General features: G+C 60.9%; 1 protein-coding gene across 3 annotated transcripts in view; it reads right to left on the reverse strand.

The window, feature by feature from the left end:
• Nucleotides 1–436: 436 nt before the first annotated feature.
• Nucleotides 437–10,849, reverse strand: part of ICOSLG (inducible T cell costimulator ligand) — a 10,536-nt gene continuing 123 nt past the window's right edge. Inside the window, exons 2-8 of one of the 3 annotated variants that reach the window (XM_032392691.1) lie at nucleotides 10,725–10,820; nucleotides 8,579–8,619; nucleotides 7,276–7,635; nucleotides 6,415–6,708; nucleotides 4,232–4,400; nucleotides 3,417–3,451; nucleotides 437–2,490 (exon numbers count right to left, since the gene is read on the reverse strand). In XM_032392691.1, coding sequence (XP_032248582.1) covers nucleotides 2,480–2,490; nucleotides 3,417–3,451; nucleotides 4,232–4,400; nucleotides 6,415–6,708; nucleotides 7,276–7,635; nucleotides 8,579–8,619; nucleotides 10,725–10,738 — 924 coding nt within the window. In that variant the 5' untranslated portion in view covers nucleotides 10,739–10,820 and the 3' untranslated portion in view covers nucleotides 437–2,479. Of the gene's footprint in view, nucleotides 2,491–3,416; nucleotides 3,452–4,231; nucleotides 4,401–6,333; nucleotides 6,709–7,275; nucleotides 7,636–8,578; nucleotides 8,620–10,724; nucleotides 10,838–10,849 lie in introns of all 3 variants that reach the window. The other 2 variants (XM_032392689.1, XM_032392690.1) reach the window with 2 other exon arrangements.

The raw sequence follows: 10,849 nt of genomic DNA on the forward strand, positions 1-10,849 counted from the left end.
GGGCAGCAGCTCCTTGCAGCCCCCCCACCCTACAGTAGGGAGAAGCGTCGGCTCAGGCCACACAGGCAGCTGAGCCTTCCGTCCCCTGCCCTCCTGATGAGCCGCCCCGTGTGCTCGCCCGGCCTCCTCCTCCCCAGCGGTCTTACCGCACCTATTATGTGCAGGATGGATGGCTGTGGCGGGAGCCAGGGGCCCCCCGGGGATAGCATTCCCAAGGGCCTGGGCGTCTGGGCAGGGCCTCTGCCCCACAGCAAGGCTGGGCGCCCACCGGCCATGCAGTGAGCGCAGTGAGATGGTTCGAGACTCTGGATGGAGCCGGGCCAAGTGGGAAGGAGCCTGAGGGGGGACGTTCCCTGGCATGGACCCGTGAACCATGAATCCCCTGTCCTGAGCCACAGACAGCCGTGGGCCGGGAGCCCCCGTGCAGCAGGGGACAGGAAGCCCCACTCGTCCTGCCTCCCAGGGGCAGGTGACTGCGCAGGGCAGGGATTCTCGCTCTCGGACACTGACCCCCGGGGGCGGGGGGTACTTCTCTGTAGCAGGTCGTCCTGGGTGCCTGTACCCATTAAAGGCCAGTGGCAACTCCACGTGTGACAACCGAAAAATGCCACCAGACCTTGCCCAGCGTCCCCTAGGGGACACAACCCCCGGGGTGAACACCGATGGGGCGGCGCCCTGGGCGAGCAGGAAGGACAAGCCTCGCAGGCGCCTGCCGCGCTGACCGAAGCCACTAGACACAGACGCCGCTTCCATCTTGTATTCTTGTAAATCGGGTTTCCAGAAGCAGACACGAGAACATTGGCCTCCGGCCTGCCCAAAGCACAGCATGAGGAGCGGACGGTGACGTCCAGCTGAGGGGCGAGGGGTCACTGTACATCTTCCCAGACCCGAAGGCGCCGGAACGAGACCCCGGGGTCCTGCCTGGGTGGGCGCCCGGCGAGCAGGGTCTGCTGCAGGGGGGCTGCAGGGGCCTCCCCCGGGGAAGGGCCCAGGGCTGCAGGCGGGCTCCGCACGCCCTTCCACACCCAGTGGTCACTTGTGCTTTTTGCTCCGGATGCCCGTGACCCCGTCCCTCTGTAGCGACACGTCCCTTCTAATGCTTCACGTGGTCTGATGCTCATGAGTCTCCCCACACTCACGTCAGAGCCGTGTGAGGAGTTCTGGGCACAGAAACAGACAACGAACAATTTCTTATAACAGCTTCGCCCCTGAGCCTGGTCCCCGTGTTTGTCCCGGTCCGGGTCTGGGGCCTGCAGGCTTCTGACGCCCGCCCACCAGTGCTGAGTGACCACAGGCGGGACGACAGGCTGCGTTTCCCACGGGGTGCGCACACCCGCGTGACCTGGCAGCCTCCTTCACAGAACCTTCTGGAAACACGAGTGGCTAGATTCATTTGGGGCCACAACATGGAAACCGTCAGAGCCGTGGGCCGCATACCTCTGCTGTCCGTTGCTGGGCCCGGGGGGCTCCGAGCAGCCTGGTGTTTATGTCGGTTCTGGGGGGGCCAGGGGTGACAGGTGCAGAGGATGGGTGGAATTAGCGCCACATTCTGACCGGCTGCCGCTCTGCCGGGAGAACGCCTCCTCCATGTGGGTCATGGCGCCACTTTGAAGGCCCTCGATGGCCACCTGGCGAAGCCCGTGTCCACCGGAGACTCGAGCTCCCAATCCTGCCTGAGCGAGTTTCTGGGTTTCCCCGGAGGCCACAGCTCCTGCCATGGTGGCCCCAGCAGCAGACTGTCTTCTCGAAAAATTCCACTGTCTTTTTAGGAGGGAAATCCAGCTTTTGACCAAAACAAACAAGGTCGGGCTTTCTTCCCAGTGAAGATCCCGGAGAAACACAAACTCCCAGGAGTCATTCAGGGATTTTGCAGTGTTGACCACTTCCTGCATCCTGGACACACACACGTGCAGACACACAGGTCCTACATCTTGGGATGCAGGTGGGGTGGGAGTCCTGCACCTACGTGTCCCACAGACACCCTTGAGTGACCTTCACCCAGCAGGGTAGTCGCGGAAAAGCCCGCACCCTCTCTCTTCTTCCTAAATGAGACGACCTCCTCTGGTCTCAGAAAACCTCCATCTCTCCAAACCCCCTGCAGGTTTTGGATACTGAGAAGGGCCCCATGGGCTGCAGGGGGGCGGTGGGGGAGGGAGCCATCACGAAGCCCCAGAGCTGGGGAGCCTGCCCACATGGGGGGCATGTGTGTTCTGGAGCTGCTGACTCTTTCGAAAGGTCCTCATTCCAGGATTGGGGCAGCCCCTGGAACATTCTCCTTGGGTCAGGCACAGTCCTGCGTGTCCCTTCAGGCCACAGAGGCCCCGTGTCCACGAAGCCCCTTGTTAATGGCGCCGATGGGGGCAGATGGTCCCCCTTGGCCACCAGGCCTTGCCCGAGTCAATTCTCAAGCTGCTGTCCGCCGTCCCTCCTGGTGGCATCTCACAGAAGCCCTGTCCACCTCCCGGGCGGTGAGTTCTCGTCAAACGTAGTCTAAGAAAGAAAAAGAAGGTGGTGTCACGGAACACGGCACCTGCTTCCCTCCATGGGGGAGGCAGACGGCTGGCTTTTCTCGGGGCTCAGAATGGTGAAAACAAGGGGCTGAGAACTGAAAACCCACAAACGGTGCACTTCGTTTGACCCTAAAAACAGTCAGGCCCTAATGGTTTGGCAAGTTGCTGTTCTCAAGTTGTCTGAAACGGGCTTGTCTGGCCTCAGGAGCACATCCCGGGCCGCAGGCCAGCCGCCAGGACCAGGCTCCCTGGGATCAACAGGTGGGCCCCTCGTGGGGGGCGCTGCATTTCGTGCACAGCCCGGGCCCAACCTCCCGTGGGCGGCCACAGCGCCCGGATGGGCTGGCGGGGCTCAGAGCGGGCTGCTCACTTGCCTCAGGGGTCAAGTGCACGCCAGCCCGTTGCCCCTTGCAGCCCGAGGCCCCTGCATGTGGGAAATGCAGGCTCTGTGTGTGGATATGGTTCCCACATTGGGTAGGAATCACATCGACCTTGGCTCCCAGGACAGTGGGGGTGCTTGCCACGGGTAGCTGTTCTCTGACAAAGGACACAGTGTCTGGACTCACTTGAGCCCCCCCCGTGGGGGTGGAGTGGGCAGGGTGGGCCTAGGGGAAAAGAATGAAGTTCGGGGGATGTGCCTGGGGGTCATCATCCCAGGCTCTCTGCTTGCGTGTCTGGAAAATTCCGTAACCCAGCGTCAGCAAGGATTGATTACGTGCCAAAGGGGGCAAGCGGGAAGCGCCTTCCCGAGGGGTTCACCGTGTCTCTGAAAATGGAAACATCTATTCCCCTGGCTATCAAGTATAGCTCGTGCCAAAGGCGGACCTGAGAAAGCCACCACCCAGCCGCCCACTGCCGTAACCTGCACGTGCTCTCCACCGGCCCCTTCCCTCGCGGCCAACTCACCAGAGAATGCCTGCTCTGGCCTTGCAGCCCGGCACCTGTGGGAAGGAACCAGAAATGCTCAGGGTGGGCAGCACAGGGTGGGGGAGGGGCCACTCTAAACCTCCAGTGGCTCTGGGTGCCGGGCAGGGGTGAGCCCACAGGGGAGGGTCCCTCAGGCCACCCGGCTTTCCAGGAAGATGCTTTGTCAGAGCTAAGGTCAGGGCACTGTAAGAGGCTCTGGGCGCCTCCCCAGGGCCTGGCCGGATGGGCATGGGGCTGCAGGCCGTGGGGAGTCTTTCTGGGATGGCAAAATGGGCAACATGCTGGAGGCTCCCGGGGAGCACATGGAAACTTCCCTTAGGGAAGGGCTCCAGCTTGGAGCCAACTTGTTAATCCAGCAGCAGCCCGGGCCCCACCCTCCGGAAAGATCTGGAAGGTCCCCCACTTCGTCACCTTTATCTCAGGGGATGCCCGCCGGCCTCTACCACCAGGCTGACCTGGCGAGACGTCCCTTAACCCCCAAGGCCCTTCCTGGTTGACCCTTGGGGTGTGACCCTGTTCGTGTTCTGGGCTTTTCTGTGCGTTCTGCTGCTTTGTTTTGGAGAGTCAACACCCAGACTTTCTCCATCTGTCCTTGAGTTTGGCCAGAATTCAGGACTGAAGGCAGCTCGGCTTCCATAGAAATCTACTCCGTCCTGACCTCTAAATTCAGAAGCTGCCACCCCCACCCCAAGCTGGGAGACGGCCTTGCGCAGTGCCCACATCTTGAAAAAGGCATCTGGCTCACGCCAACCCCAGAAATGCTTAGCCCCGGCCACCGGCACCTGATCTGATACCTGGCGTGGATCCCGTGGGGGCACCTGCCGCTGCACACGCTGCCGGCGGCCACGGCCGCCACCACGACCACGCCCAGCACGGCCAGGGCGCTCAGCACCGTCCCGTGGCCCTTCCTGTGGACGCCGGTGTGGCTCCCCGTGTTGCTGGGTTCGGTTGCCCTGGGCATTTCTACAAGAGAGAGGAAAGGAACGCAAGACTTAACGGGTGCAGAGGAAGGGAAGGGGCTTCTGACAGAGCAAGAGGGGCTTCAGGGAGGCGCTGAGGCCACAGCATTTCCCTGGCACTGTTTTGGGATATTTGAACCCGAGGCCGGTGGGGGGAGGGGAAGGGGTTCTCTCCCTCAGGGGAGCCTCCCCGTCTTCCCGGCGGCACCCCTGCCCGGGCCGCCCGGAGCCCGGCCTCTGCAGCGCCCGCACCGGGCCGGGCGTGGTGCAAGCACACACTCCTCCTGGCTAATGCGATTTATTTTTCTCAGCTTTAGTGCTGGCTTTAAAAAACCAAAAACCGAGGTGAAATTCACATGACGTCAATGTTGCCATTTTGCAGTGACGTCCGTCCACAGCGTGGCACGGCCACCGTCGTGATCTGGTTCCAGAGCCTTTCCTTCACTCCAAAGGGTCACCGGACCCCATCTGCCGCGCCTGCCTCCCCTCCCCCCGCCCGGCCCCCAAGCGGCGACCGTCTGGCTCTGGATTTGCCTGTCCCGGGCGTTTCATGTACGTGCAGCTGGAGAGTGAGGGGCCTTTGCCACCTGGCGTCTCTCGCTGCCCGTGACGTCCTCAAGGCCCCTCCACGTGGCAGTGTTTCGTTCCTTTTCGTGGCTGAGTAACATTGCACCGCGTGGATGGATGTGTCAATCCGCTCATGATTTGGTTCGTGTGAATACTGCTGCTGTGACCGCTCACGTACCAGGATGTCTCATTTTCAGTTCTGCCCGGCCAGCGCCTGGGAGTGGAACGGCTGGGCCGTGCGGAAACTGCGATTACTGTTCTCCGCCATGGCCGCACCCCCTTGCACGAGGGGGCTAATCCCTCCTGTCTCAACGTCCCATTGCTTAGCCCCTTGGAACGTGGTTCTCACGGGCAGACCAGCCACGGCACCCCCGGGAAGCTTGTTACAATCGCCCCGTGTTTCTCCAAACCTGGAGAAACCATTGACTCGGTGTTGAGCGTGCCCTGGAACCATCCTGAGAGGCTGAGAGGTGCTAATCCACTGGGTCTGGGCGTGAGGGGCTTGAACACGCCCCCCAGTTGTCCCACAGCACTAGAACCGACACCCCTGCCTAGGAGAACCTTCCGGTTCCCCTCCACCCGCCGCCCGACTGCTCTGCCGGGGAGAGCGCGGCTCAGAGGCCGTGGTCAGAGGCGGGCTGTCAGGTGCAGCCCTTGTCCTGGTCCGTCTGGGCTCAGAGACCGTGACCAGAGTCACAAGGCTGTGCGCTGATTTCAGGAAGGAGGCCCTGCCGAAGTTCCTGGGGGTCACGGCCAGCTTCACGGCGTGTGACCCACGCAGGCCTGCAGGCCCACACTCGGAAGCCTTGTGCGTGGTGTCACGCTCTGCTGCTGCCATCGTGGATTCTCATAACTCCTGAACGAGGAGCCCCGCATTTCTCTCCAGTTCGCACGGGGCCCTGCAGGTTACTGGGGGGGTGTCCTGCGGGCATCACCACTGTCACGGACCCCACCTCCACCCGCTGGGAACCTGTCATCTCAACGTCGTGACAGGGGCACGCAGACTGAAGAGCCCGCAGCCTCTATGAAGGAGCCACCTGCCTGCACCCCTCCCGCGGGGAAGCCCCGAGCCAGCAGGCAGGCCTGGTTCCGGCAGCTGGAACCCCGGGTGGGGGCTCTGGCCTTCTGCAGGGGCACAAGCTCAAAGACTGTGCAGGAGTGCCTTTAATCCTGATGCATTGCTGCCTGGTCCTACACAACCTTCCATCCTCAGTCCCTCATCTGTAAAATGGGTCAGCAAAGCTGAGCCTGAGAATGAACATTAAGTCAAGGAACGTGCACTGAGCACCCAGCCCTCTGCCTGCCCTTCAAGGGCTGCCCGTCACCGCCTCCCCCTTCCAACCAGCTTTCAGAAACCACCGCCAAGGCACCTTGCAGGGGCCTGTCCTCCAAGTCACTGCAGGCCCACAGTCTTGGGCTGGCCTCCGCTTGCAGACCCCGGAGGACCTTACCTGCCTGGCCGATGCCAGTCAGGTTTTGGTGCAGAAGGACATTCTCTATGCAGCAGCCGACATTCACACTGGGGGTCCACCTGATCCGCAGGACGCTGACCACATCGTATAGGCCCCGTGCGTTCAAGAAGACCGTGCTGTTCTGCAGGCCCTCGGTTAGCATGCTGTTGTCCGTCTTGTTGATCCAGTACACATTTGGCTTTGGATAGCCATTCGTAGATGTGCACATGAATGTGAGCTCCTCGTCCTCGGGAGGGCCGCTTGGGATGCTGACCACGGGCATGCTGTAGTTTGCTGCAGGAGAAGGGGATGGGTGGTGAGGGAGGCAGGTGCTGAAGGTCAGAACTGGAGGGGCACAGGGCATCAAGGCCAGGTTAGAGGGGAGGCAGCCCATCGTGCCCTTGACCCCAGTGGACTGTGGCCTGGGCAGCCCCCCACACCCTGTTCTGCCCATGAGTGGCCCCACTCCAGATGACACAGCCCGTCTCTGCTGAGCTGAGGTCCTTGGTCGACTTGAATTGTCTCCTAAATTCTGATCTCATTTAGTGCTTTATAGCACTCTCTCCTAATTTCATTCAGAACATCTAGCTGGAGTTGAGTTGGAGAATTTAAGGAAAAGACAGCAAGATTAGGAGTTCTTCCGTGAGACCAGATCAACTCAGGCTACAGAAAACTCCCTACCAGTTGGATGAGTTTTCAACCAGCTCAGCCCCACCCCCAGTTAGACAGAAACCCGCCAGGAGAGATTAGGAGGTTCTTAACAGAAGAAGCAGGTGAATGAGCCCGGGACTGCCTTGTTCATACGTGCCCTGGGCTGTAAGGCTGGGGTGGGATGGCTCCCGCCAGCTTCGGTGGTCTTACCTGCCACGTGCAGTGTCACCACCACGTCCAAAATCTTTTTTAACTCCAAGGATTTCCTAAACACCAGGCAGCTGAACTTCTGTTCGTCTTGGGGGGTGATGTTGTAGAGATGCAGGGAGAAGTCGCCGTGCTTCATGCTCTCGGGCGCGAGCCAGGCCCTGTCCCTGTAGCGGTTGTCCTCAAGGCCGGCCGAGCTGTTCCCAGAGAGGTAGTATGTCACGGTCGTCGGGTGGCCCAAGATGCTGATTTGCCAATACACATAAAGGTCATCTAAATCGAAAGTGTGTGCTTCGGGGAAAATGCAGCTGAGCTCGACGTCGCTGCCCACCAGAGCTCTGACTTCTTGCTCTTGGATATCTGCTGTGATTCGAAAAGTACAAAATTGATTTTCTGCAGTTGATTCCTTGCCTGCAAAGTTACTCTACTGGGGGTTGGCGGGGGAAGGAAGCTTTTTGGTAGCAAGACTCAGACACCACCTCTGACTCATTTCAGCAGAAATGTAACGTATTAATCAGATAGACGTAGGAATGCGGTAGCATGTTCAAAATTCAGACGTTTTTGGCAGGCACTGTATTGTCCGACATGGACTGCTACCCTTACACGAGAGGCTAACAGCGGGAGAAGTGGGGGGACAGGTGGGCACCCAGGACCGCGCTGCATTGTTTTGGCTACTTCTTGGGTATTTACAATTAATTCAAAATAAAAGTTTGTGTTTTTTTTTAATTCAGATATTTACAAGAAACGAGTTTCTCAGCAACAGCATTCTAATGCCGCTCACACTACCTCAGGAGGGCTGACGCGCTGTACCCAGAGCGGATTTACCGTCCGCAACCACAGGAACACCTGCAGGGAAAGCGACGGTGTCCCCGGTCCGCCACCCTCGGGGCTGGAAGGCTCGGCGAGCCCTCGGCCTCGGCGGCAGTGCCGAATCCCTGTTCCTTGTTCTTCTGCAAGGTGGTGGCTTTGCAGGTTCCCCGGGGTGGACTGGGGCGAAGGGGTCAGGAGAAACAGGGGGCCCCAGCTCATCGGGAAAGCAGAGGGACTGAAACACGTGGGATGAGCTGCCTTCTACCTCTGCGAAACACGAACTCAAATAAGAACTGTGGGGTCTGCACAAGCACTCTCCTTTGTGGCCTTCAACTGCTCGCTACCTGAGCCCCGGCACCCAGTTTTCTCTCAGGGGCCCCCAGAGAAGCAAGAAGGGCCGTGGTGAGGACCCTGCTGACGCCCACATCCGCAGCCTCAGTGGTCAGCCCTGAAGGGCTGGAGTAAGAGGTGCCCCCCAGGAGCCCCCCGGACTTACTGGCTTGCAGGGCGCCAAGCAGCAGCAGGAACATCCCAGGACTGGAAAGAAACAACCAGAAAGGCAGGTGAGTTCCTGCTCCTTCCAAACCGGGCAGACTGCTCCTCGCGGGAGGGAGTGGTTGTGCCCACGGAGAAATGCGACCACATCCACAGCCTCAGCCCGGCGGGCGGTTCCCGAGGTGGGGGGACTCCTCAAGGGGGGTCAGGGCCAGCCCAGCAGCGCTGCCAGTCCTGAGCCACCAGCCAGCTCCCCGAAGCCGACAGTGTGATCACAAGGGGTGGTGGGAGCCGCCCCCAAGGTCACAGCTTCCAACCCAGCATTGGCCTGGCCTTTGCTGCACACGGAGTCCAAGAAATTGTATGAAATCAGAAAAATACACTTTGAAGGTGTTTGTAGTCAGAGCTACGTTTGAGTTTTGGGAGACAGAGGGGCACCTGGGTGCCGTAGTCGGTGAAGCACCCGACTCTTAGTTTCGGCTCAGGTCATGATTTCAGGGTCGCGGGATCAAGTCCCGGGTCTGGCTCCCCACTCAGTGGAGAGTCTGCTCAAGGATTCTCGCTCTCCCTCTGCCCCTCCCACTCGTGCTCTCTCTCTCTCTCTCTGAAATAATAAATCAATAAACCTTAATAAAAAAAAGCTTTGGGAGACAGAGAGGATCTAACGTGTGCAAGGGCAGCGGCAGCTGAGCTGCTGGGCAGCCCTCGGAAGGAACACGATCATTCTGAAACCAGAAACTGAATCGGGTGGCTCTTCCAGAGCTGGCGGGCAGCTTGGCCGCCAGCGGCCAGCAAATCCCTCTGGGGACTTCCCAGACTCCTTGAAGCAGACCTTCGACCTGGGAGACTCCACACCCTGCATGCCTCAGCCCAGCCACCCCCTCCTGCAGGCCTCCCAGGATTCTGTGTCTGCTGAGTGAATTCCGGACCCGTGGGAACCCCCGCCCCGCCCCCAAGAGCTGTTGTCTGGGTGGACATGGAGGCCCGTCCCTCGAGAGCACATTCAGGCATGTCCTGCCAAGCCAGACCCTGGGCTATCAGGGGCTCCCCCACACCCTACAGAAGTCACAGCCTGCAGGCAGGCCTGTCTTCTGTCACTGTCCCTGCTGGGGCCACCACTCCTGCCCTCGGGGACGACTTCCATACCCCTATGTCCAGCTCCCTTCCCTGGGGCCAGAGCTACCTTCTAGAACACAAGGCTGTGAAAACCCCTTGGTGACCCCCCCATTGGTCTCCCATGGTGCCCCCTTTCTGTGCTGAGGGCTCAGGGGACATATGCCTGCCAGGGCCTCGTGGGGTTATCTGGGGGCTCCCTGGGGGCGTGAACACATGCTCTGGGTTCTGGGGAGGGAGACAGATTTGCCTTCTCCCTCGGTGCTCCCTGGGCCCTCTTCTTGGGCCCTCCTGGGCCCTTGCTGTCCCACCTGGCTCCCAGGCCAACCCCCCAGGCTCTGGGGTATGGGTGGCCGTGACATTCAAGGACCTACATTTATAACTAGGGAGACTGGGTGGCAGGACCCAGGTGTCGCCGCCACACTGGCTTTTCAAGGGGGCACACACAGCCTGTCGACCCCACGATGTGACCTGAAAGGGGTATTCTGGCAAAAACCTGGGAGAAAGCAGTCATCCACACCTTCCCACTAGCAAGGACCAGGACTGATGGGCTGGCCTGAGCTCGTCCTCCCTGGAGGCTCCGCTGATGAGCGAGGGGGATCCTAGGTGTGTGGGGGGAAGACATGGCACAAGACGGTGCGCACCAGCTGGCCCTGGAGAGTGATCCTGGCACTGCGAGGTCAAGGCCTGCCTCTGGGCAATCCGTTGGGGGCTGCGGGCCCGGGGGGGTTGGCCTGGGGCGCGGGGGGGCCCGGGGGCGCTGTTCCCCTAGTCCAGTGTGCGGCTGCTCTCCTTCCTTCGCGGGGATCCGCCTCCAAGTACACCCACGCGCTGCCGTCGGTCCCCCACGACCCGCCCCACCCCTGGGTGGATGCCACCCGCCTGCAGGTAGGGGCTCCGGACGCCGCCTGGCTCCCAGGGGCCGACCCTCCCACGGATTCCCCCTGGGCCACCAGGTGAGGGGGTGTTCTATCCGACCACCTCGGGATCCTGCTCCCTGCTCCTGCGGCGCCCCCCGGCATCCGCACACTAACCTTCTCAGCCTCATGGTGGGGGTGGGACCTCGGGTCGCGGGAGACCTCGGAGCGCGAGAGATCTCAGGCCGCGGGAGCCCTCGGGCCTCGGGAGACCTCGGAGCGCGGGAGACCTCGGGCCTCGG

Source organism: Phoca vitulina, unplaced genomic scaffold, assembly GCF_004348235.1.
Source record: "Phoca vitulina isolate PV1807 unplaced genomic scaffold, GSC_HSeal_1.0 scaffold68, whole genome shotgun sequence".
Taxonomy (NCBI): Eukaryota; Metazoa; Chordata; class Mammalia; order Carnivora; family Phocidae; genus Phoca; species Phoca vitulina.